A 27,779-nucleotide genomic window follows, 5' to 3' on the forward strand; every position below is an offset into this window, starting at 1 on the left:
GGGACTCCTTCTCCATTCGATGATTCTATGAAGTTTAGTCATTGTTGTAATGTAGGATATGCAGCAGTCAATTTGTGCATAACAAGCTCCCACGAACAGCAATGTGTTAATGACCAGATAATCCGCATTAGATTGATTAAGAGATAAATATTGGCTAGGACACCGTGATAATTCCCCTGTTCCTTGTCAAACAGTGCCTTGGGACCTTTTACATCCATATGAAAGAGCCACTGGGGCCTTAGTTTGATATCTCATCCGAAAGACTGCACCATCTGAGATTGTAGCACTCCCTCAGTACTGCACTGAAGTGTTACTCTATCACAAAATATGATTTAGGAAACAGCAAGGCCCATAATGTGTGCAAATAACTAACAAGCTAAAAGGGCATCTTGAGAGTGAGGAAATCACGTAGTTGTTGATATCAGTTTTTACAACAGAAGGTAAAGCTTTAGAAGTATCTGAGGAGGATGTTAAACTGCCAACACAGGATATTGCAAAAGACCACTAGCAGGTTAGTAGAGTGAGCAGCTAGTTGTCAGATAGAGTTGAAAACACTGAAATATTTAACAGTTCATTTTGTGAAGTGGAACAGTGAAGTGTCCCCTAAATGATAGGGTTCTTAGGGTTTATGGGCTTGTATATAAGAGCATTAAATATAAAAGCAGGTCAGTAATGTTGAATTTCTACAACAAATTGATTGGCCGTTGTTAGAATATTGTGTGCTGTTCTGATCACTCCATTATAGAAAAGATAATAGAGTCATGGAAAGGTTACCAGAATAATGCTCAAAATCAGAAATCCTAGTTATGAAAAAAGGCGTTTAAAATTATGATCCCAAATCTCAATTTTTTTGGTGCAACAATTATGTACTTTTGATGGAAGTGTTTGGAATTTAGCATACAAGTTGAATATGCCAGAATTACATCAATTCTAAAATGCTTACTGTATTCCAATAGAACTGACTGCTAGCAGATGATATGCCTGTCTCAAAGTGGTGCATGTATGTATGAAAATGAGAGGATAATAATGGCCAAATCTTCTGTCCCAGAGACCCCATCAATTACACCGGAAATGCACCAGACAAATTAAACTTGTAGAAAAGTGGGATTGAGTTACCTGCGTTATCTTTCAAATCAGAAAGTTGTTGAATTTATAGACTTCTCCCACAGATTTTGCCTAAAGCATTAGCTTTGACTGAAACCATTAGGAAAATCTTTTTTCAGTTATCCAACTGAAAAAGGATTCTGCAAACTTCCAACGTTTCAGGCAAGGAAATCATTTACTTCCCACCCTTCTGCCGTAGTGACCTGGTTATGGGTTTCATTAACTATTCCCATAAGCCCTTATAATGGAGGCAGAATAGGAATAAGTTGAAATGACAGATGTGGAACAAAGCTACATCAAAGATAATGACCAACTAGAAGGTACCCTTCCACCAGAGCCTACAGATCATAGCTTTCAGTTGATGATATATCAGAACATGTCTGCTTAAGGAGGAATTCGTTCAGGAAGCAGTATAGAAGGGACTGTGGGTGAGAAATCTGTTTATGTAGTGCTGCTTCTAACATCTTCTGTCTTCCTGCTTTTGCTTGAAGTCTCTACTGCAAAAATACCCTTTAGTAGTGAATGATTTTATTTCAAAAAATGTGAACAGCCCATAAATACTGGCTATCGTTATAGTGAATTCCAAAATATAATTTGAAACTAAATAGTCAACACTTTGCACTATGGAATACATTTTATTGCTTCTAGACTTCGTCACAAAAATTATGCTGTACCTCTTCACAATCACAGGTTACATTGTGTTGCTATTTGATATTTAAAATTAAAGAATAACAATGCAGAAAATTCTTACTGTTCAGAGTCATACAGATATATCAAACTATCTAAAAAAGATGCAAAATTATTGCAGCATTGGTCATTTTCTTTTTATGGTATTATGTTAGTAAAAATAAAATAATTTCTAATTATTTAGTCCCTTTTGTATACTTGTGAGATCCCAAAGCACTTCACTGCAGCCAGTTCGCACACAGCTAGCTTCCACAGACTCCAAACAGATGAATGACTAGTAGTTCTGCTTTTGGTTGTGTAGGTTCACAAACAATAATATTAAAGATCCAATTTGCTGGAAATAGTGCCTAATTTCTCTGCCCTTTTCTCCATTTTTATCTAGGTGGTATTGCAAAACTGTTAATAGAAGTAAAGCGGAACATTTACTGAAATCTGAGGTAATGGTGGAATACGTTGTTCATGCTACCTGGAAATTACATAATCAGTGTTTAGAGTTCAAATGAGCTGTCTAAGGCAGGTTCTGTTTAAGTAAATTAGATTGGTAATAAAAACATCTAAAATAGAGCAAAATTGCAGGATACTTTTTCATATTTGTATTTTTGTTATATAAGAGCATACGAAATAGCAGCAGGAGTAGACCATACGGCCCGTCGAGCCTGCTCAGCCATTTAATACGATAGTGACTGATCCTTGGCCTCAACCCCTCATTCCTGTCTGCTCCCCATATACCTTGATTCCACGAGAGACCAAAATCTGTCTGTCTCAGCATTAAATATATTCAACGATGGAGCATCCAGAAACCTCTGGGGTAGAGAATTCCAAAGATTCACAAGCCTTTGAGTGAAGAGATTTCTCCTCATCTCAGTCATAAATGATCAGCCATTTATCCTGAGACTGTGTCCCCATGTTCAAGATTCCCTAGACAGGGGAAACAACCTCTTAGTATCTACCCTGTCAAGCCCCTTCAGAATCTTGTATGCTTCAATGAGATCACCTCTCATTCTTCTAAATTCCAGAGAGTAGAACCCAATTTACTCAGTCTCTCATCATAGGACAACCCTCCAACCCTCTCTTCCCAGGAACTAACCGAATGAACCTTTGCTGTACCACCTTCAATATAAATATATCCTTTCTTAAATATGTTGATCAAAACTGCACACAGTACTCCAGGTGTGGTCTCACCAAAGCCCTGTAAAGTTGTAGCAAGTCTTCCTTATTCTCAATCCCTTGGCTGTCATGCCATTTGCCTTCCTAATTGCTTGCTGTACCTGCTTGCTAACTTTGTGCTCCTTTTTTGAGTACACCCAAGTCCCTCTGAACATCAACATTTACAAGTTTCATCTCTTTTAAAAAATACTCTGTTTTTCTGTTCTTACTACCAAAGTAAATAACCTCACACTTCTCCACATTATATTCCATCTGCTGCCTTGTTGCCCACTCACTTAGCCTGTCTATATCTCTTTTCAGCCTCTTTGTGTCCTCCTCACAGCTTACATTCCCACCTAGCTTTGTATCATTAGCAAACCAGGATACATTTCTCTTTGTCTCTCCATCAAAGTCATTAATATAGATTGTAAATAGCTGTGGCCCTAGAACTTATCCTTGTGGTCGTCCACTGGTTACAGCCTGCCGACTTGAAAATGCCCTGTTTATTCTTACTCTCTGCTTCCTATCTGTTAACGAATCCTTTATCCATACTAATATATTACCCCCATCCCTATGAGCCCTTATCTTGTGTTTCTTTTGGGCCTCCTTATCTCGAGAGACAATGGATACGCGCGGGGAGGTGGTCAGTGGTTTGTGAAGCAGCGCCTGGAGTGGCTATAAAGGCCAATTCTGGAGTGACAGGCTCTTCCACAGGAACTGCAGAGAAATTTGTTTGTTGGGGCTGTTGCACAGTTGGCTCTCCCCTTGCGCCTCTGTCTTTTTTCCTGCCAACTACTAAGTCTCTTCGACTCGCCACAATTTAGCCCTGTCTTTATGGCTGCCCGCCAGCTCTGGCGAATGCTGGCAACTGACTCCCACGACTTGTGATCAATGTCACACGATTTCATGTCGCGTTTGCAGACGTCTTTATAACGGAGACATGGACGGCCGGTGGGTCTGATACCAGTGGCGAGCTCGCTGTACAATGTGTCTTTGGGGATCCTGCCATCTTCCATGCGGCTCACATGGCCAAGCCTTATCTTGTGTGGTACCTTATCAAATGCCTTTTGGAAATCCAAGTATACTATATCTACTGGTTCCTCTCTATATATTCTACTAGATACATTCTCAAAAAACTCTAATAAATTTGTCAAACACAATCTCTCTTTCATAAAACCATGTTGACTTTGTCTGATCATACTATGATTTTCTAAGAGCATTGTTAAGACTGCCTTAATGATAAATTCCAGCATTTTCCCGACGACTGATGTCAGGCTAACTGTAGTTATCCTGTAATTTCCTGTTTTCTCTCTCCCTCCTTTTTAGAATAGCAGTGTTATATTTGTCAACTCCCAATCTGTTGGGACTGATCTAGGGAATTTTGGAAACTCATAACCAGCGCATCCACTATCTCTGCAGCTACCTCGTTTTGAACACTAGAATGTTGGCCATCCTTTTGTCAGCTTTTAGTCTGTTAAGTTTCTCCAATACTTTTTGTCTGCTAATATTAATTAGTTTAAGTTCCTTACTCTTGATTCGCCCCTTGTTTACCCTCTATTTCTGGTATGTAATTTGTGTCTTCTACTGTAAAGACAAACACCAAAGACTGAATTTTAATCGCGAGCCGCGTTCCTCGGTGGCGCCCTTTCAGCTCAGCAGCCTTCCGATACGGAAGGGCTGCCGAGGAGCCCCTGCGATATTTCACGCGGGGGCTCATTTAAATAGTGGGGGGTGGAGCGGCCACGTCATCGGGGGTGGTTGCCGTGTCCTTGGCAACGGCATCCGGTGCCACTGGGTAGGCGCTGGCATCATTTTTAAAGGGCTCTAAGCCCTAAGCAGAAATTTTAATTTTTAAAGGGACCAGGAATTTAATTTTTAATAAAAACAGTAAATTTCACATAAAAGTGGCACTTCCACCTCCCCAATGATCACACAATGGATTTATTCCCCTCTTACCCCCCGCCCCCCCCACCAAAAACCCACTCTTGACAGTCCCAAACTGTAAACCCCAAACTTTGCACTCTTTGCCTTCAACCCCTTCCCACCATTTCCACCGCCAATAACAAATGTTTTCCCCATTCCTCCATGCCTCCCACCCTGAAAATTGTATTCCTCCCCACTCCCCACCAAGTTCTCGCCTCAGAACTCCGTACAGAGTTCTGAAGACGCACGAGCTGTGCTCGGAGTTGGTAAAATCGGTGTGGGATGTCTGCTGTCTGCAGGTAAGTTTATTAACATCTAATTTAGGTTCATTTGAATATTTACATGAAAGGCCTACCGCCAGGCGGCAGGGTCCGCACCGAGGTCCCTCCGCCGCCGGTAATATGCGGCAGGCCCTTCTTGATGTCGTGGGTCGAGACGGACCTCTCCCCACAACATTTTACCAATCCCCGTGCCGCGACCTGCAGCATCAAGGGGCCGATAAAATTTATCCCAAAATATTTGTTCAACAAATCTCTGCCATTTTTTCATTCCCCGTGATAATTTCTCCTATCTCTGTCTCTAAGGGACCAACGTTTACTTTAGCTATTCTACTTTTTATGTACTTGTACTGCTCTTACAATCGGTTACATTTAACGTTGTCTTGTTGCAAAGCACCAAACATAGGTATGATAATATGTTACAGTATTCAGTGTTTTAACTAAGTTTACAGTATTTATAAATTACTTGTACATGCTTTGTACATTTTAAGAAAATAGGATGCTAACTTAAGTATTAGAGCTATCTTCAACAACAAGGTTCGGATGTTCTCATTTTAGGAGACACGGACAGGGAAAATCTCACTGAGATTTTCTTGATCTGCTTGAATTGATCCTTTTGTCTGTTGTAACTGTAGATTTGGGAAAATCTACAGCCGTAGTCTCTTCACTGTCCCACCTGGAGAAGGACATATGACAAAATGAGCCAATGGTGTTCTGACTCAGCTTTCTAGATGTCTGCAACAGATGTTCAGAGAATAGTCTATTTCTGAATCTTCCCCCTTAATCCCTATGTATCCAGGATAAATAACATAGTGAAGTAAGGGAATCAGGCTCTCTCTGCAAATTGTCCAGGATTCCTTTGAACTTTTATATTTAAAATTTTCAAAAAGTGATAGAAATATTGTCTTTCATCTTTAAAGTGACATAGTCTTTTCAAAGCTTTATGTTTCTCTGACTGATGGTCATCTGTGGTGTACCCCAGCAGTTCCCTCTTCTTCATTATTTACATGCTGCCATTTGGCAAAATCATCCAAAATCATTGCTCAAGTTTAACATGAATGCTGACCATAACCAGCTCTGCTTCTCCACATCTCTGATATAGAGCTGTTGCTAAATTGCTAACTTCCTGGCTAATATTTAGACTTGAATGAACCACAATTTCCTCTATTTTCAGCAGCATCAAAGCCATATCTTTGCCAGCACCTATATGCCTCTGACTTCCCCGAATGCCATCTCTCGCCTAGTCTCGCCTCGCTGATCCTCAGCATGCTGTTTGACCCTGAGCTGAGCTTCTCCCCCGTGCATTCATTCCATTACAGGAAATAAAATCACTGAATGGCAGTTGCTGCATTAGTGCCAATTTCATGAATTATGGGGACAATTTTGCCCCCTTTAAGCCTGAGTGCCACTTTATATGACAAACAAGTGGGAAATTGACAGAATTCCACCAGGGTGCTGTACCTAAATAATAAATCAGGGAGCAAAAAGCTCCTGCTTGAAGCAGTTTAAGGGGATTTTGTTATTTTCCCGAATTGGAATGTGCAGGATGCTGAATGTAATTTATTTTAGAGGCATGCAAAATGTCATCATACATTTCAGTTCTAAAATGTCTTGGAAACATTAAACCGTATTTTTGTACCACAACACACTTAGATGAAATGTGACCCACTAAATTTTTTTCTATCTTTTAAATACATTTATCAGTTATACATTTAACAGATGTGTTACTTTCCATTAGATTGATACGTGGGTGGTTGTTTAGTACATGATCTAATGATGCAATGCCAGTAGTAACTTAGGTACATACAAATTTAGCAGAATTAAATTGCAAAAACATTAACTTTCTATTTTTTATATGTGAGGCTTTTTTGATATGAATTTTTTCTTCTAAAAAAGCCTTTAATTTAGCTGACATACTGTGAGCAGATAGTGTTGTCTGGAATTCTGTCCTTTGTGTGTTGATGTTTAAATAGATTGAATCACCTTTAGTCCTTTGAGAATAACTGAACTAAGTGCTTGGAAGAAGAGTAGATTTCAGATAACAGCAATTTCCAAAGACCTGCTTTAACATTATGTATACTACTTTCTCTAGCTGTTCACTGTTCTAACTCTGTATTAATTGGTATTCCTTTGCTTCCATTCTTCCTTTATTCTGCCTTCACTGTTGAACTATCAGCCTTCATGCCCCAGAAATTTCACAATTCTGTTCCTTAATCCCCTCCACCTTTTGTCCTCCCTATCTCTTAATTCTATTATTTTGCAAACATAAGAAATGGGAGCATGAGTGATGCCAACATTAATTCCCCTTACATACATTTCACATCTCACACAGTTAACCTATAATTGAATGGTGCTAAGTGTGAAATGCGTGTCTATTATGCAACCTCACTGATCTCAGCTTTTTAATCAACTGGCTTTGCAGAAGCTATGAATCAGTTTAGCAGCTGAATGAACAATTAAAATTTCAATGTAATCTTAATTAGAAATGGATTTTTCTTAAAGATGAACAGTACTTTAAAGGTAACAGAATGAAGAGGGAGGGAGCAAAGCACATTTACATACACGAGGATGTGTAAATGAGCTGTAAAGTGACTAAAAACAAAACAGAAGATGGCTAAACGGCTGATGGAATATTAGCATGAGGTAATAGGAAGAAGCGTAATTGAAAAAAATTAATTAAAAATGTTTGGAAGTAAGGACAATCTGAAATGGAAATAGGAAAAGTTGGCATAAAAGAACAGGTGCTTGAGAAGAAGGGAAAATCAGGCTGACACCAAGGGTGCAGACTGCCCATTAGTACTGCATGGTGTTACGACAAGAGGGCCCACATCCCAAATCCCAGCCTACTGCACCACTGAAAAGGATTCCATAGATGCTGGGATTTTGTGTTTTTTTTAAAAGAGGTCATCAGAAGGACTTTTGGACTAAGCATGTAAACAGTTACTGGAAGAATCAAGGAGTGCTAAAAACAAGCCCTTACTGGAAGTCACCATTCTACAAATAATTACCCAGCAGGGTTTTTTTGACTTGAGAAAAGATGTTTACAAAGAAGTGACAGGTCAAGGTTTATAGGGGTCAGGGGACTTGACTCTTGTGACATTGTTTTTGGTTTAGCTTTAGACAGTGAGTTGGGATATGAACAGTGTTAAAAAAGACAGTTGGAGAAAACTTGCCAAGGGAGCAAACCCCAACTTAGCTTATTCCATCGCTTTAAAACGCCTGCCAACTTTTACACCTCTTTAAAAAGCTCTGCAAAGCATGTGTAAGCATCAGGCTGAAACTGTTGCTGCATTTTTCCTGGAAAGCCTGCCCAAACTGATCTTCAACATCACCAGACAAGAACTGTTCTTGGAAGTTCCCAGTGACAGCTGTCAATGCTAAACCAAAACAAAGGACATCTGACATCTTTTCAATCTTCTCTTTTTTTCTTCAAGAATTAGCAAGTACTTGGCCAAAGTATTCTTTTTATTGTGTTTTTTGTTACAGAGCTCTAAAGAATAATCCCGTTATTTGTGTGTGTGAGAGAGAGAGAGGCTAAGGAAACTGTCTTTATTATCACTGTCCAGACCCCAACTCAAAACAAAACCAAAAACAATGTCACAAGAGTCAAGCCTCCTGATCCCTATAAAAAGGGAACTTTTATATTTCAATCTGTGTTCATGATTTACTTTATTACTGGTTAAGACTTATTTTATAATTAATTGATAATTTTGTTGTTTATTAAAGAAACCTTGTTGATGTATTTTATTCTGGGGTAAAAATAGAGTCTATGATTGACCCTATTGGTAACTGGGGGAAAAATGTAAATATGTGTTGTGACCTGTGGAGAAGTGGAACTAGAAAAACAGTGCACACCTCCTGCCTTGGTTGTAACATATAATTGGGGGCTGTTTGCAGGATAACGCAACGTTGACGACGTACAATTGTAAGTGGGGTAATAATAATAGATTCCAGGAATTTTTCCTTTATGTGAGCAATGGCTAAACAAGTTCCATTGTCGGAGGTACAATTGGCACCACAGTCAGATAGTCAGAAATCAGAACGTTTCTCTGGGGATTTTGATAATCCAAAGGAAATGTTTAATAACTCTTCTCTGATCAAGGCTCAGCAAGCCCATCCAGAGTTAAACAGAGTGGCACAATCAGCTCCAACAGAAGTTCAGGCAAAGGGAGTTCCAGAAGGCCTAATGTATTAAATATGGGATTCTGATGAGGGAGTGGAGACCTCCTCACAGACCTGCAGGTGAAGAATGGACGGGAGTTCACCAGATGGTGGTACCACCTAAGTATCGCCGGGAACTATTAAGGATAGCCCAGGAAATTCCTACAGCAGAACATGTACAAGCATATGAATTAGGAGCAGGAGTAGGCCAAACGGCCCCTCGAGTCTGCTCCACCATTCAATAAGATCATGGCTGATCTGAGTGTAACCTCAACTCCACCTTCCCACCTACCCCCAATAACCTTTCACCCCCTTGCTTATCAAGAATCTATCTACCTCTGCCTTAAAAATATTCAAAGACTCTGCTTCCACAACCTTTTGTGGAAGAGAGTTCCAGAGACTCACGACCCTCTGAGAGAAAAACTTTCTCCTCATCTCTGTCTTAAATGGGAGAACCCTGATTTTTAAACAGTGACCTCTAATTCTGGATTCTCCCACAAGACAAAACATCCATTCCAACATCCACCCTGTCAAGACCCCTCAGAATCTTATATATTTCAATCAAGTCACCTCTTACTCTTCCAAACCCCAGCGGATACAGGCCTAGCCTGTCCAATCTTTCCTCATAAGACAACCCACCCATTCCAGGTATTAGTCTAGTAAACCTTGTCTGAACTGCTTCCAATACATTAACATCGGCACAGTGGTTAGCACCGCAGCCTCACAGCTCCAGCGACCCGGGTTCAATTCTGGGTACTGCCTGTGTGGAGTTTGCAAGTTCTCCCTCTGTCTGTGTGGGTTTCCTCCGGGTGCTCTGGTTTCCTCCCACAAGCCAAAAGACTTGCAGGTTGATAGGTAAATTGGCCATTATAAATTGCCCCTAGTATAGGTAGGAGGTAGGGGAATATAGGGACAGGTGAGGAAGTGGTAGGAATATGGGATTAGTGTAGGATTAGTATAAATGGGTGGTTAATGGTCGGCACAGACTTGGTGGGCCGAAGGGCCTGTTTCAGTGCTGTATATCTAAATCTAAAAAAAAATCTAAATCTAAAATCCTTCCTTAAATAAGGAGACCAATACTGTACACAGTACTCTAGATGTGGTCTCACCAATGCCCTGTATAGCTGAAGCATAACCTCCCTACTTTTGATTCAATTCCCCTCGCAATAAATGATAACATTCTATTAGCTTTCCTAATTACATGCTGTACCTGCATACTAACCTTTTGCAATTCATGCACTAGGGCACCCAGATTGCTCTGCATCTCACAGTTCTGCAATCTCTTACCATTTAGATAATATGCTTCTTTTTTATTCTTCCTGCCAAAATGGACAATTCCACCTTTTCCCACATTATACCCCATTTGCCAGGTTTTTGCCCACTTACTTAACCTATCTATACTCTTTGTAGCCTCCTTATGTCCTCTTCACAATTTACTTTCCTACTTATCTTTGTATCATCAGAAAATATAGCAACCATACCCTTTGTCCCTTCATCTAAGTAATTTATATAAATTGTAAAACGTTGAGGGCCCAGCACCGATCCCTGTGGCACACTACTCATTACATCTTGCCAAACAGAAAATGACCCATGTATATCTACTCTCTCTTTCCAGTTAGCTAGCCAATCTTGTATCCATGCCAAAATGTTATGCCCTACACCATGAGCTTTTATTTTCTGCAATAACCTTTGATGTGGCATCTTATCAAATGCCTTCTGGAAATCTAAGTACAGTACATCCACAGTTCCCCTTTATCCACAGCACATATTACTTCTTCAAAGAACTGCAATAAATTGGTTAAACATGATTTCTCTTTCACAAAACCATGTTGATTCTGCCTGATTACCTTGATTGTTTTTAAGTCCCCTGCTATAGCATCTTTAATAATAGCATCGAACATTTTCCCTTAGACAGATGTTAAGCTGACTGGCCTGTAGTTTCCTGCTTTCTGTCTCCCTCCCTTTTTGAATAAAGGAGTTACATTCGCTATTTTCCAATCGATTAGAACCTTCCCCGAATCTAGGGAATTTTGGAAAATCAAAACCAATGCAACAACTATTTCACCAATCACTTCTTGTAACACCCTAGGGTGATATCCAACAGGATATCCAACAATTTGCTCCATACCACTTCTCTGGTAATTGTAATTTTCTTGAGTTCCTCCCTCCCATCTCCTGATTTACAGCTATTTCTTGAATGTTACTTGTATCCTCTATGGTGAAGACCGATGCAAAATATCTGTTCAACTCATCTGCCATCTCCTTATTTTCCCTTATTAATTCCCCAGACTCACTTTCTTTAGGACCTACGCTCACTTTGTTAACGCTTTTCATTTTTAAATATCTGTAGAAATTCTTACTATCTGTCTTTATATTTCTCACCAGCTTTCTCTCGTACTCTAATTTTTCCCTCCTGATTAATCTTTTAGTCGTTCTTTGCTACTTTTTATATTTTGACCAATCTTCTGACCGGCCACCCATCTTTGCGCAATTATATGCTTTTTCTTTAAGTTTGATACTATCTTTAACTTTTTTAGTTAACCACGGATGGTGGGTCCTCCCCATGGAATTTTTCTTTCTCGTTGGAATGTATCTGTTCCGTGTATTCTGAAATATCCCCTTAAATGTCTGTCACTGCATCTCTATTGACCTATCCCTTAACCTACTTTGCTGGTTCATTTTTGTTAACTCTGCTTTCGTGCCCTCATAATCGCCAATGCTTGTGATAAAGGAACAGCAATAATCACGGGTGATTTTAATCTACATATAGACTGGAAAAATCAGATTGGCAATAGTAGCCTGGATGAGGAGTTCATAGAATGCTTTTAAGATAGTTTCTTAGAGTAGCACGTTCTGGAACCAACCAGAGAGCAGGTTATATTAGAGTTAGTATTGTGTAATATGACAGGATTAATTAATAACCTCAGAGTAAAGGCACTTCTAGGTAGCAGCGACCACAATATGATTGAATTTTACATCCCGTTTGAAAGAGAGAAGAGTGGGTCTAAGACTGGTATTTTAAACTTAAATAAGGGCAACCATGTGGGCATGAAAGCTGAGATAGCTGAAGTGAACTGGGTTACTAGGCTCAGAGATAGATCAATAGAGAAACAGTGGCGTTTACGGGGCTATTTCAGAATAAGTATATTCCTACCATAAAGAAGAATTCTAAAGGGAGGACCCACCATCCGTGGTTAACTAAAGAAGTTAAGGAAAGCATTAAACTTAAGAAAAAAGTATATAATTGCACAAAGATGAGTGGCAGGTCGGATGATTGGTTAGAATATATAAATGGCAGAGAATGGCTGAAAGGCTAATCAGGAGAAAGAAATTAGAGTATGAGTGGAAGCTAGCTAGAAATGTAAAAATAGATAGCAAGAGTCTCTACAGGTATTTAAAAAGGAAAAGAGTAAGTAAAATGAGTGTTGGTCCTCTAAAGAGTGAGAATGGGGATTTAATAGTAGATAATAAGGAAATGGTGGATGAAATTAACAAATGTTTTGCTTCTGTCTTCACTATCGAGGATACAAAAAACATTCCAGCAATCGCTGTAAATCAGGAGGTGGAAGGAAGAGAGGAACTTGGTGAAATTACAATCACCAGGGAGGCGGTACTGACCAAACTGATGGAGCTGCGGGCTGACAAGTCCCCAGGTCCTGATGGACTGCATCCTCTTCTTTGGCCTCCTTATCTCGAGAGACAATGGGTAAGCGCCTGGAGGTGGTCAGTGGTTTGTGAAGCAGCGCCTGGAGTGGCTATAAAGGCCAATTCTAGAGTGACAGGCTTTTCCACAGGTGCTGCAGAGAAATTTGTTTGTTGGGGCTGTTGCACAGTTGGCTCTCCCCTTGCGCCTCTGTCTTTTTTCCTGCCAATTACTAAGTCTCTTCGACTCGCCACATTTTAGCCCCGTCTTTATGGCTGCCCGCCAGCTCTGGCGAACGCTGGCAACTGACTCCCACGACTTGTGATCAATGTCACAGGATTTCATGTCGCGTTTGCAGACGTCTTTATAGCGGAGACATGGACGGCCGGTGGGTCTGATACCAGTGGCGAGCTCGCTGTACAATGTGTCTTTGGGGATCCTGCCATCTTCCATGCGGCTCACATGGCCAAGCCATCTCAAGCGCCGCTGACTCAGTAGTGTGTACAAGCTGGGGATGTTGGCCGCCTCGAGGACTTCTGTGTTGGAGATACGGTCCTGCCACCTGATGCCAAGTATTCTCCGGAGGCAGCGAAGATGGAATGAATTGAGACGTCGCTCTTGGCTGACATACGTTGTCCAGGCACTAGGAACAGTCTAATCTAAAAACCCCAGTACAGCTGTATTAATATTGGTTACTAAATATTACTGCAATGCAAATTTTTTAATGTGTCATTCTAATTAAAAGCAGGATGATCATTATTAGCATAATTGTGATCAGTCAGTGATATTGTTACATTGCTAATATCACTTTGGTGTTCTTTGCAGAAAATAGTGTAACTTGTCTTGCAAGATATCTTAAAAGAAAGAACTTGCATTTATACAGCATCTTTCACAATTTCAGGGTGTCTCAAAGTGCTTTACAGTCAATGAAGTGCTTTTCAAGTGTAGTCACTGTTGTAACAACAATAGGTAGGTAAGTTGGCCATTGTAAATTGCCCCTAGTGTAGGTAGGCGGTAGGAAAATTGAGGGAACGTGGGGATGTGGTAGGGCATGTGGGATTAATGTAGGATTAGTATAAATGGGTGGTTGATAGTCGGCACAGACTTGGTGGGCCGAAAGGCCTGTTTCAGTGCTGTATCTCTCTATGGATACCTTGTATTTATATAGCACTTTTAATGTAATTAAACGTCCCTAGACACTTCACAGGAGTGTGATGAAGCAAAATTGGACACTGAGCCACATAAGACGATATTAGGGCAGATGGCTAAAGGTTTGGTCAAAGAGGTAGGTTTTTTTTTTAGAGATACAGCACTGAAACAGGCCCTTCGGCCCACCGAGTCTGTGCCCACCATCAACCACCCATTTATACTAATCCTACACTAATCCCATATTCCTACCACATCCCCACCTGTCCCTATTAAGGAGGGTCTTAAAGGAGGAAAAGGAGGTTTTAGGGAAGGAATTCCAGAGCTTAGGGCTTAGACAGCTGATGACACAGCCAGCAATGATAGAGCAACTCAAATTGGGGATGCTGAAGAGGCTAGAATTAGAGAAGGGCAGATATCTCAAAGGGTTGTTGGTCTGGAGACGAGTGGGTTTAAGATGGCTGTTTGCAGTAGAGAAAAGAAGCTGGGGATTATCTTTGCATTTCAGGATGATCCTGGAATAGTTTTAGCAGACGAGAGCAGGACCCGTTCGTGCTTTATGTGGTCCAGCCAGATCTAGCGGTGAATGGCTAAACCAGCATTCTTCCTTTTCTGTTCAAGTCTGCATCCCTTGGAATTTAGGGAGCACAGATGAAGGCGAAACTGGGGGAAAGGCCAGGGTGAGAGAGGATAATGGTTTTATTGGGGACTAGGGCATCAAAAGTGGAGGTGAGGGTGCAAATCAGTAGCTGCAGAAACGTTGTGGCGAGCGGAGGGCCAAAGGCTCAACGATTGAGATTTTGAAAGTGCAGTTATAAGTGAACTGGAAGATTAGTTTTTTCCAGGGGCAGGCACAGAAGGAGCTAGGATTGAGATGTGAAAGGGGGTATGGGTGGAGAATGATACAAGGAATTGATCAGAGATGCCTTACCTGTGATTTATATAATGCAGGAAACATGACAGCCAAATTGTGCACAGCAAGCTCCCACAAACAGCTGTGCAATAATGACCAGATCATCTGTTTTTTTAAGTGTTGGAATTTATTTATACATAGGATATATGGCACAGAAATAGGCCAGGCAGCCCAACCAGTCCATGCCTGTGTTTATGCTCCACTTGAGCCTCCTCCAACTTTGCTCATCTGAATCTATCATTGTAACCCTCGATTCCCTTCTCCCTCATAAGCTTGTCTAGTTTCCCCTTAAATGCATCCTTACTATTCTCTTCAACCACTCCCTGTGGTAGTAGATTCCTTCTGAAGAAGTTTCTTCTGAATTCCCTATTGGATTTATTTATTTTTATTTGGAGATATAGCACTGAAACAGGCCCTTCGAGTCTGTGCCGACCAAGAACCACCCATTTATACTAACCCTACAGTAATCCCATATTTCCTTTCTACACTAGGGGCAATTTACAATGGCCAATTTACCTATCACCTGCAAGTCTTTGGCGGTGGGAGGAAACCGGAGCACCCGGTGAAAACCCACACGGTCACAGGGAGAACTTGCAAACTCCACCCAGGCAGTACCCAGAATTGAACCCGGGTCCCTGGAGCTGTGAGGCTGCGGTGCTAACCACTGTGTCACTGTGCCGCCTTCTTGGTGACTATCTTACATTGATGGCTTCTAGTTATGCTGCTCCCCACAAGTGGAAACATTCTGTCTGTATTTACTCTATCAAAATCTTTCATTTATTTTTAAACCTCAATTAGGTCACCTTTTCAAGAGAAAAGACACCCAGCCTGTTCATCCTTTCTGGACTTGTATATCAACACATTTCTGGTATCATCTTTGTAAATCTTCCCTGCACCCTCTCCAGTGTCTCTATGTCCTTTTTAGAATATGGCAACCAGACAGCATTCAGTACTCTTATGTGTGCTCTAACCAAGTCTTGATACAGATTTAGCATAACTTCCTTATTTTTCAATTCTATTCCTCTAGAATTAAAGCATAGTGCTTGGCTTTTTTTATTGCCTTGCTAACCTGTGGTGCAACTTTTAGCAGTATTAATTCAAAGGAATTTTCAGTGAAGGCTTACTATCTTTGAATTTTTTCAGTTTTTTGGGTAGAACATTGCTTTGTAAAGGGTTTAATCATTATTTAATTTACTTTACAGGATAAAGAGGGAGGTTTTGTTGTGAGAGATTCCAGCCAACCTGGAACGTATACAGTATCTCTTTACACCAAATTTGGAGGGTGAGCTTATATTATCATCTTGAATTTGACTGTTTTTGGTTATCCTGTTTAATATTTTAAATATAAAACCATTTTCTTCTTTCCGTGCTAGATGCTGGCAAACTTGGCTAGTAGAAGGTGTGCAACTGGCATTAAGCCGCATTGATTTATTTCCACTTGCTTGAGATGGACTATCTGATTAAATTTGTTTTGGACGACTTCATATTTCTCATCAACGCAAGATGTTTAGTTGTTATAGCATTGAGGAATAGCCCCATTCTATAGTACTTCCTTGCTTTTTTCAGTAGAGAATGAAAGAAATAAAAAAGAACACAGATTGTGAAGTTGGAATTATGGGTATGATCCATACAGACTTTCTGTTAGCAGAAGTTTGTCATTGTGAGGCAGGAGAGCATGATGTAATCACATGTATCAACATTTTGCTGAATGGAGTGGAGTTTGGAGGTCTGCATGCTAACTATTAGGTTGAGCTAATTTGCGACTGCAAACATAAACTAGCTATCTTTCATATCATGACCATGTAAGCTTACAATAACAACTCGTATTTATACAGCGCCTTTAACATAAAACATTGCAAGGCGCCTCACAGGAGTGTAATCAGACAAAGGTTGACTCCAAGCCAAAGAAGGAGATATTAGGAAGGTGACCAAACAGTTGGTCAATGTAGTATAAGGACATGCCAGAGACAGGGTGAGCAAACCCTTACACCTTAGGGATGATGTTGTAATAATCACTTGGTTCTCGGCTTTGGAAGAAGCGAGTATCAGTACAAAGGGTGCTAGCTAAGGAGGCTTGAGGAGAGTGCAAATAGTGTTGTGTAAATAATTAGTTATTAGTTGACCTTATCCAGACTCTGAGACTTCCTGTACAATGCCCTTGCTACACTACAACTACAACAACACGCAACAGTCAACAATCTTTTTATCCATTTGAAGGGTTTAACCCATGCAGTCTCAGTGGCCCCAATGTTTAAAATGATAAGAGATCCAGAACTGATTACTACAGTTCAAAATGGGTTTATCACAAGACGAAGCAATTTCACCAGTCTCATTCCACCACCAGTGAGTTTAACCTGATTTAACCTGGCTTTTAAAAAATTATACGGGACTATTTCCTTGTTACAGTAGTCAGTTTCACTGTAATTTTTTAAAAATACATTCAGAAGTTTTTAAAACGTTCCTGTTAATGCTCTTGTGCCCAAAAGAACCAACTTAAGTTTTACAGCCTCCTTGAAGGCCTGCAAACAAGCACAATTAGCAAAAAATCTCACTAGTGATTAATTCATTCTGGGGCCACGGCCAATTTTGTGGGTGGGGTCGACATCGGCTTCTAGGGAAGTGTTTTCCAAATTAACATAAATGATCGTAGAAATTCGATTTGTGCTGAACCTAATTTCACATGAAAATTTGCAGTAGTTACACCAATCTAGACCAAATTGTATCAAAATGAACAGCACAATCAAGTGGAAACTCTAGCTCGGGGTCCCAGCTTCTGAGCTGGTGTTTTCTCAAGTATGGTTGAGTGACACTGTGTCTTCATGAGTGTTGGCCTCTTCCAGCTCCCTGTCCACTGGGGACTCTACATTTGCTTCACCTAAAAGGGAAGAGATTGAAAGGAGTGATAGATGAATGGCTGTTGAAAACAACTGCATTTTGTCATGCATAATCTGAGAATGATATTTCAGTAAGTAGAAAAAAGGGGTGAGATGGCCAAGAAATCTACAGGATGCATCCTCCCACTTCACCACACTCCTGACATGATCCATCCCCACAATCTCCATGACTACCTCCTTGACTAGAATGAGGATGTTCATGGAGGCTCTCCCACCTTCTGTCTTCACCTCCTCTCTGTTATCGCTTGCAAGCTTCTTCTGCAAGAAAAAAGGGAGAATGTTAGTGGCAGCATGGAGAGATGCTTTGAGATTGTGTGTGTCAAGACAGAATAGTGGTGTTGGTGTATGAAGGGATACAGAGGTGTGAGGAAATAATAGAAGCGTAACGAGTGCAGAGTGTGGAATTAGGAGCAGAAGGAGGTGTAGTGCAATGTGCTTTAGTCATTGGAGGAGAGTGGAAATCGGGGAGGGAAGGGTTTTAAGTGCTGGAATTACAGGCTGTGCAGGGTTAAGTAGAGAATAACACAGGGTCTGAGTTAGGAATCTTTCTTCAGTAACCCCGGTCAGGTCATTAAACTTCTTGTGGTATTGAAAGGTCAGTTGGCAATGTTTCCTTTAAAATTTAGTGCAGCTAGTTTTTTCCAGTGTACACCCCTTTAAATATTTTTGCTTGGCCATGCATGCGCTATTTATCACAGAACAAGGCATGCACAACATATTTTAGGTTGCTGTGCACTTGCACAGCTTAGCAGAAATTATCCATGGAGTGGTGCTGATCCACTCTGCCATCTCAGCCCACTGCTGGTGAGCAGCTTGTCTCGAGATCTTCCTGTGGGAAGACAATGTCAGTCCTCCTATCTGCTTCCTCCAACAACACCACCAGGGCAGCAGCTGAAAACTATAGGGCCTTATCAGCTTGTTTTCTGCCTGCTATTTCTGCGAGTTGAATACATGTTGCCTGCAGCCACAATGCAGTTTACTTTGAGGTTCGGACTGTCTTTACACTGACATCAGATGTACCCAATTTCACTTGCCAACCTTAGCTGAGCGATCAGTTGCGTCAGTAGCCTATTTTATGATGATGCGGACACGCGACCAAATTTATTTCCTAGTAGCGCCCACAAAAACAAGCCCTAACAATGTTCTATCCTCGTGTCTTCTGCCAAAGATGTTTCTGACAACTAATATCTTTCACTGTGTAATAAATGTTTGTGTGTTGGATAAACTTAGGCTGGGGGTCTTTTCATTTGCGTTAAGAAGTGCAGGCAACTATTTGAACCAGTAGATGGCAGTACTGCATCTTTATACGAAGTATACTCCGAATCCATTAGCAAATAAAAAGTTACTTTACTAATCAGCTTCAATCCGGGAATTTAGAAGATAAATATTTATTTTCAAGATACACAGTAAAATATTTTAGATCTATACAAGGAACCCTTTTTCAACAAAAGAAAATGCAAAATGCTGGATAGAGACAGCAGTCAATCAACATTTTCAAAGACAACGCTTGGTTAAGATTTCAATTGGGACCCTTCATTAGAACAGCAAACATTTTGTACCAACATGGTACCAAGAATTTTCCTGTTCAGTATGAACTGGTGCTAAGGGTTTCAGATCATCATTGGTAACGAAGATAGCGCAAGTCGGCACACAGGACTATGATATTGTGGCAATAACAGAGACCTGGCTCAATTAAGGGCTGGATTGGAACTTAATATTCCGGTTACACGGTATTCAGGAAAGGTAGAAAAGGAAAAAAAAGGAGGACAATGGCAGTATATTGATTAAAGAAGCTATTATAACACTGGAGAGGGATGCTGTAGTTGAGGAACCTACTTAGAACTGATAAACAATAGGGGATCTATTACGCTACTGGCTCTATACTATAGGCCACTAAATAGCTGGAAGGAGATAGAGGAGTAAGTTTGCAGACAAATTACAGAAAGATGCAAAAAACTATGGAGTAGTGATAATAGAGGACTTCAGTTACCCTAATATAGACTAGTATAGTAACATTGCAAAAGGCAAAGAGGGGAGGAATTCCTCAAAAGTGTACAAGTGAATTTTACTGATCAAAGAGAGTGTATGAGAATAGATTATCAGCTATCATAAAAAGGAATCCAAAAGTCTTTTATTAACACTTAGAAAGTAAAAGAACAAAGAACAAAGAAAATTACAGCACAGGAACAGGCCCTTCGGCCCTCCAAGCCTGCGCCGATCCAGATCCTCTATCTAAACATTTCGCCTATTTTCTAAGGGTCTGTATCTCTTTGCTTCCTGCCCATTCATGTATCTGTCTGGATACATCTTAAAAGACGCTATCGTGCCCGCGTCTACCACCTCCGCTGGCAACGCGTTCCAGGCACCCACCACCCTCTGCGTAAAGAACTTTCCACGCATATCCCCCCTAAACTTTTCCCCTCTCACTTTGAACTCGTGACCCCTAGTAATTGTATCCCCCACTCTGGGAAAAAGCTTCTTGCTATCCACCCTGTCTATACCTCTCATGATTTTGTACACCTCAATCAGGTCCCCCCTCAACCTCCGTCTTTCTAATGAAAATAATCCTAATCTACTCAACCTCTCTTCATAGCTAGCGCCCTCCATACCAGGCAACATCCTGGTGAACCTCCTCTGCACCCTCTCCAAAGCATCTACATCCTTTTGGTAATGTGGCGACCAGAACTGCACGCAGTATTCCAAATGTGGCCGAACCAAAGTTTTATACAACTGTAACATGACCTGCCAACTCCTGTACTCAATACCCCATCCGATGAAGGAAAGCATGGCGTATGCTTTCTTGACCACTCTATTGACTTGCGTTGCCACCTTCAGGGAACAATGGACCTGAACACCCAAATCTCTCTGTATATCAATTTTCCCCAGGACTTTTCCATTTACTGTATAATTCACTCTTGAATTGGATCTTCCAAAATGCATCACCTCGCATTTGCCCTGATTGAACTCCATCTGCCATTTCTCTGCCCAACTCTCCAATCTATTTAAATTCTGCTGTATTCTCTGACAGTCCCCTTCACTATCTGCTACTCCACCAATCTTAGTGTCGTCTGCAAACTTGCTAATCAGACCACCTATACTTTCCTCCAAATCATTTATGTATATCACAAACAACAGTGGTCCCAGCACGGATCCCTGTGGAACACCACTGGTCACACGTCTCCATTTTGAGAAACTCCCTTCCACTGCTACTCTCTGTCTCCTGTTGCCCAGCCAGTTCTTTATCCAACTAGCTAGTACACCCTGGACCCCACGCGACTTCACTTTCTCCATCAGCCTACCATGGGGAACCTTATCAAACGCTTTACTGAAGTCCATGTATATGACATCTACAGCCCTTCCCTCATCAATCAACTTTGTCACTTCCTCAAAGAATTCTATTAAGTTGGTAAGACATGACCTTCCCTGCACAAAACCATGTTGCCTATCACTAATAAGCCCATTTTCTTCCAAATGGGAATAGATCCTATCCCTCAGTATCTTCTCCAGCAGCTTCCCTACCACTGACGTCAGGCTCACCGGTCTATAATTACCTGGATTTTCCCTGCTACCCTTCTTAAACAAGGGGACAACATTAGCAATTGTCCAGTCCTCCGGGACCTCACCCGTGTTTAAGGATGCGGCAAAGATATCTGTTAAGGCCCCAGCTATTTCCTCTCTCGCTTCCCTCAGTAACCTGGGATAGATCCCATCCGGACCTGGGGACTTGTCCACCTTAAAGCCTTTTAGAATACCCAACACTTCCTCCCTCCTTATGCCGACTTGACCTAGAGTAATCAAACATCTGTCCCTAACCTCAACATCCGTCATGTCCCTCTCCTCGTTTAAAATCTCACCCATTTTCTCTGACTCCACGCATAACTTTCCTCCTTTGTCCTTGAGTGGGCCAATCCTTTCTCTAGTTACCCTCTTGCTCCTTATATATGAATAAAAGGCTTTGGGATTTTCCTTAACCCTGTTTACTAAAGATATTTCATGACCCCTTTTAGCCCTCTTAATTCCTCGTTTCAGATTGGTCCTACATTCCCGATATTCTTTCAAAGCTTCGTCTTTCTTCAGCCGCCTAGACCTTATGTATGCTTCCTTTTTCCTCTTAGCTAGTCTCACAATTTCACCTGTCATCCATGGTTCCCTAATCTTGCCATTTCTATCCCTCATTTTCACAGGAACATGTCTCTCCTGCACGCTAATCAACCTCTCTTTAAAAGCCTCCCACATATCAAATGTGGATTTACCTTCAAACAGCTGCTCCCAATCTACATTCCCCAGCTCCTGCCGAATTTTGGTATAGTTGGCCTTCCCCCAATTTAGCACTCTTCCTTTGGGACCACTCTCGTCTTTGTCCATGAGTATTCTAAAACTTACGGAATTGTGATCACTATTTCCAAAGTAGTCCCCTACTGAAACTTCAACCACCTGGCCGGGCTCATTCCCCAACACCAGGTCCAGTATGGCCCCTTCCCGAGTTGGACTATTTACATACTGCTCTGGAAAACCCTCCTGGATGCTCCTTACAAATTCTGCTCCATCTAGACCTCTAACACTAAGTGAATCCCAGTCAATGTTGGGAAAATTAAAATCTCCTATCACCACCACCCTGTTGCTCCTACAACTTTCTATAATCTGTTTACATATTTGTAAAAGGGTAGCCAAAGGATGGGTGGGGCCATTTGGGGGCCAAACAGGAAATTTTCTTGTGGTGTCAAAGGGCATGGGTAAGATACTAAATGAATACTTTGCATCCGTCTTCACCAGAGAAAAGGATGCTGCAATAAATGAGGAGGAAGTAGTGATATTGAGTTGGATAAAATAAAGAGGAGGCACTTAAAAGGTTGGCAGTACTCAAAGTAGAAATGTCACCCAGCCCAGATGGCATGCATCCTAGATTACTGAGAGAAGTAAGGGTGGCCAGGAGTGCGTTAGAATAGTGAAGTCGACAGGTAACAAAGGTATGGATGAGGGTTTCAGCAGCAGATGAGTTGAGACAGGGTGGACGGAGTCAGGAGATGTTATGGAGGTGAAAATAGACAGTCTCAGTGATTGCGTGAATGTGTGGTCAGAAGCTCAACTCAGGGTCAGATATAACATCTAGGTTGAGAACAGTCTAGTTTAGTCTCAGAAAGTTGACGGAAAGTTGGTGGCGGGGACTGAAGACAATGGCTTTGGTGTTCCCAATATTTAATTAGAGGCAATTTCTGCTCATCCAGTACTGGATATCGGACAAGCAGTCTGACAATTCAGAGACAGTGGAGAGGTCGAGCAGTGGTGGTGAGGTAAAGCTAAATGTTGTCAGCGTAATGTGAAAACTGATGTGTTTTTGGATGATGTCACCGAGGGGCAGCATGCGGATGAAAAATAGGAAGGGCCATGGATAGATCATTGGGGGACACCAGAGGTAATGGTACAGATGTGGGAAGAGAGCCATTACAGGAGGAAGTTCTTTAACAAGCGAATGGTTAGAATGTTGGACTTGCTACCACAAGGAGTAATTGAGGCAAAAAGCATAGCTGCATTTAAAGGGAAGCTAGATAAACATGAGGGTGTAAAGAATAGAAGAACATGTTGGTTGGGTTAGATAGTGAAGGGTGGGACGAAGCTCGTGTGGAGCTGGCATAGACCTGTTGGGCTGAATGGCTTAAAGCTGTGCTGTAAATACTTTTAATAATTTTTAAGTGTGAAGTGATGCACAAAGTGGCAGAAAGATCAGTAATCGGAGGAACAGATTTATGATGATTGACAAAATAGCCAAAGGTGAAATGGGGAAATTGTTCTTGCACAGTGGTTGTTGTGATCTAGAATGCGCTCTCCAAAAAGGTGGTAGAAGCAAATTCAATGGTAACACTCAAAACAGAATTGGATAAATACTTGAAGGGAAAAGAATTACAAGGCTATGGGGAAAGAGCAGGAGAATGGGATTAATTGGAAAGCTTGACCAAAGAACCAGCATAGGCATGATGGGCTGAATAGCCTCCTTCTGTGCTGTATCATTCTGTGATTCTATGATCAGAACAATGTTCCCTGTTTTGACCATGTGCAGGGCGGCACAGTGGTTAGCACCGCAGCCTCACAGCTCCAGCGACCCGGGTTCGATTCCGGGTACTGCCTGTGTGGAGTTTGCAAGTTCTCCCTGTGTCTGCGTGGGTTTTTTCCGGGTGCTCCGGTTTCCTCCCACAAGCCAAAAGACTTGCAGGTTGATAGGTAAATTGGCCATTATAAATTGTCACTAGTATAGGTAGGTGGTAGGGACAGGTGGGGATGTTTGGTAGGAATATGGGATTAGTGTAGGATTAGTATAAATGGGTGGTTGATGTTCGGCACAGACTCGGTGGGCCAAAGGGCCTGTTTCAGTGCTGTATCTCTCTCTAATCATTACCTTTAAGCCAGTCTATCTTGGAGGAATCAAAAGGAGTAAAATTGCTCCCAACAAATTGAGGCATGTGGTATGTATGTGATGGCACAAAGCATTCCAAAGTTGAGATTTAGTCGCATTAATAACTAAATAGATGTGTATGATATAGTCATTAAAGCGGAACAGGCAGACAGGGTCATTAACTTGTAATATGTTTACCATTTCATAGGATGAACCCAGCAGGGTTCCCATTGCTATTTTAGTGTGCTGCCTAAAGAAATTATATGCCAATGTCCCCAGTTTTGTTGAACAACGGTAAAAAAGTATAACTGCTAAACTTCAGCAATATTTTTTATTCCAGAGAGGGCAATGGATCAACTCGACATTACCATATAAAGATGGCCCACGGATCTCACAGCCAATACTATCTGGCAGAAAAACATTTGTTTAACAACATTCCTGAATTAATTGAGTACCATCAGCATAATGCAGCAGGTATTGAAATAAAAAGAATCTTGTTGGTGATGATGTAACAGGTCCACTGTTATTGAACTGGTATCTAGTAATGAGCACTGCGGTAGAGAGTTTAAGCTAATGTGACAGAGGGAGTGGGGAAATGGGAAAGTAGAAAGGAGCGAGAAAGGAAAGAAAAAGGGGGAAGGGGTTTAGGGAAGAGAAAGAGGCCAACAGGGAAGCAATAAAGAGATCAAAAGGAGGAAGAGTTAAAATGAGTAAGGTTGCCAAAAATTGGGAGGTAGAATTGCATATGTTTGTGATGAAACAAAGCCTTCAAAACCAGATTGAACGTTAATAGCATCAATAAGTAAATGGGGCATGATATACAGAAAGATACTGTAGGTATGGACTAGTAACGTCATATTCCTGGTTATAACATTTATAGTAGTTGTAGATAAAGGAAAAAAGGTGGTAGGGTGCTGGCATTAATTGAGTATCTTATCATAACTATATTCTAGGGTGTGGCATTAGAATTCATCCAGATAGAGTTAGGAAGTATGGAGGAAATCTTACAATTTTCAATGTTTAACACTGGCCATCAAACAGTGGAGACAGAATAATGCTGGAGTTTTGTAGATAGTTCAGAAAAATGTGCAATTATATTGAGTAAGTTTAACTATCTCAAGATAGACTGAGATAAAAGTAATATTTGTGGCCAACACGGGGAGCAGTTTTTTAGAATGCATTCAGGAATGACTTCCTAGATTAGTTGTTTCTAGTCCAAATACAAAAGCAAAATATTGCAGATGCTGGAAATCTAAAATAAAAACAGAAAATGCTGGAAATACTCAGCAGCTTGGGCAGAGAGAAACAGAGTTAATGTTTCAGGTTGATGACCTTTCGTCAGAAGCATTGCTTGATTTAATTCTGGAAAATAAGGTGGGACAAATAATTGATGAGAGTAGGAGAACAATTGGGAAATGGTGACCACAATATTGCTAGGTTTGATGCGATGATAGAAATGAGTAGGTGAAAGATAAGGATGCTGGACTGGAAAAAGGCAAAGTTCAGTACAATAATACAGGATCTAGCCCAAATTAACCAGGCAGAAAAGTTAGCAAACAGAATGATAGATCAACAATGTGGAAAATCTTCAGATATGAGATTGATAGAGTTCCATGGATAAATAGAGAGATTAAAATAACATTGAAAATTAAAATAAAGGTATGTGATAAAAGACTGGGTTAACGATACTAAACAAAATCATGAATATAGAAAGTGTAGTGTGGGTGAAAATGCAGAATAGAAGGGCTAAAAGTGAATATGAAAAAGCTATCAGGTAATATAAAGGGAGCAATAAAGGCTTTTAGAAGCATATTAAAAGTAAAAGAATAATTAAAGAGAGGATTGCATTGCTCAAGGATGGAGGGGAATTTCTGGCTCTGGAGAATCAAAATATGACAGGAGATCTTAAGGGGAGAATTTTAAAGAATAAAAGATGTGGGTTTGCGTCAGGTGGGGGCTAATGTCTGAAAAATCTGTTTCCACACCCAAACCCGGCTCTAAACCATCCACTTCTGGCTTTAACTGAGGCCGGAAGGTGGATGAGTGACCAACCCGCTTCAAGGAGGCACGTTGGCACTTTCAATACAGTGATAAGGCTGCCATCCTCATTGTCAGTTTTTCAACTTTAACTCTGGTTGCCCAGGTTTCCTGAGCCTCGGGAAAAGTGGCAGCTTCACCAAGGTGAGAACTTGGTGGATTCAGGAGATGAATGTTTTTACACCTACCTCCTGGATCCAGGTGCCTGTCTGAGGAGCCTGCACAATTGGAGACCATCCCCCCACCAATCTTCTCCCTCCTCCCACTCCCCTGAGGATTCCAGTTCCACCATAAGGCCTCTGATTTGCACACATTCCCCCCCACACCAACCAGGAGGCCTCAGATCTCCCACCACCCCCTCTCCAGGAAGGCTCAGATTTTCTCGCACACCCACAGCAAGACCTCAAATTTTCCACCCCATCACAAGGCTTCTGACCTCCCCCCGCCACCCCCCCACCGCTGCCACCAGACCTCTGACCACCACCAAGCCTCTGACCACGACCAGGCCTCCAACTTTCCCCCAATCACCCGACCCTGGATTGACAGCCCACCTGAACGTACCCCCGCCCACGCCGATCTGATCCCTTCCCCAGCGCGGTTGTCAATCAGGCTTGGCTTCTGGGAGGAGTACAGATCGGTGATGTCATGTTGTGCGCTGGAATCCCAATTTTCAAGTTCCCCATGACTTTCTGCCTGCCCTCTCCCGGCGGGTCAATTGAGTAAATGTTCAGCACAAAATATTTTGTATCTGCTTTGACAAATAATGGTGGAAGTGAAAATGTAAGTATAATAGAGGAGGAGTAGATTTTTAATCTTCGTGGTGGCAGGAAACAGGAAGTCGAGGATTGGCTTCCCATTATACATTCCGGCCCATTATACTCCTCACCCGATTAAGGTTAGTGGAATGCACAATCAGGCAGCGAGCAGCTGATTTGCTACCATTCATTTTTTGTCACTATCAAAAGTGAAAATCTATCCGGGGATATGTAACAATTGCTTGAGAAAACTGTAGAAAAGAAATTGATTTCAAAAGGGGTTAGTAGACAGTGGATTTGTCACTGGACCCTGATGCCATGCACCTTAAACTGTTGAAAGACATCAGAGGTTACAGCCACAATTTTTCCTTAGATATGCAGATAATACCATGGGACTGGAGATGGAAAATATAACACCTTTGTTAAGGACAGGTGAAAAGGATAAATCACATAACTGTAGAACAGGTAATCTAATGTTAGTTGTAGGCAAATAGAATCCATAAATTCAGATCAAATTTGTAATTATTTAGAGATGCATGGGATAATGAAAGGCAGCCAGCACAGATTTGCCAAAGGCGAGTTATGTTTAATAAATGTAAGAGTTTTTCTTTAAAGTGACTGTAGATAAAGTGAATGCAGTAGATGTAGCAGATATAGACTTTCACAAGGCGCCTCACAGGAGACTCATTACAAAAATTCAGGCA

General features: G+C 41.3%; 1 protein-coding gene across 6 annotated transcripts in view; it reads left to right on the forward strand.

Annotated features, from left to right (window-relative positions):
• tec (tec protein tyrosine kinase) overlaps positions 1-27,779 on the forward strand; it is a 220,643-nt gene that overhangs the window by 157,602 nt on the left and 35,262 nt on the right. For all 6 annotated transcript variants that reach the window (XM_068035798.1, XM_068035818.1, XM_068035846.1 and 3 more), the window contains 3 exons: positions 2,174-2,228; positions 16,204-16,283; positions 24,624-24,757. In XM_068035798.1, coding sequence (XP_067891899.1) covers positions 2,174-2,228; positions 16,204-16,283; positions 24,624-24,757 — 269 coding nt within the window. The remainder of the gene's footprint in view (positions 1-2,173; positions 2,229-16,203; positions 16,284-24,623; positions 24,758-27,779) is intronic.

Source organism: Heterodontus francisci, chromosome 1, assembly GCF_036365525.1.
Source record: "Heterodontus francisci isolate sHetFra1 chromosome 1, sHetFra1.hap1, whole genome shotgun sequence".
Classification (NCBI taxonomy): domain Eukaryota; kingdom Metazoa; phylum Chordata; class Chondrichthyes; order Heterodontiformes; family Heterodontidae; genus Heterodontus; species Heterodontus francisci.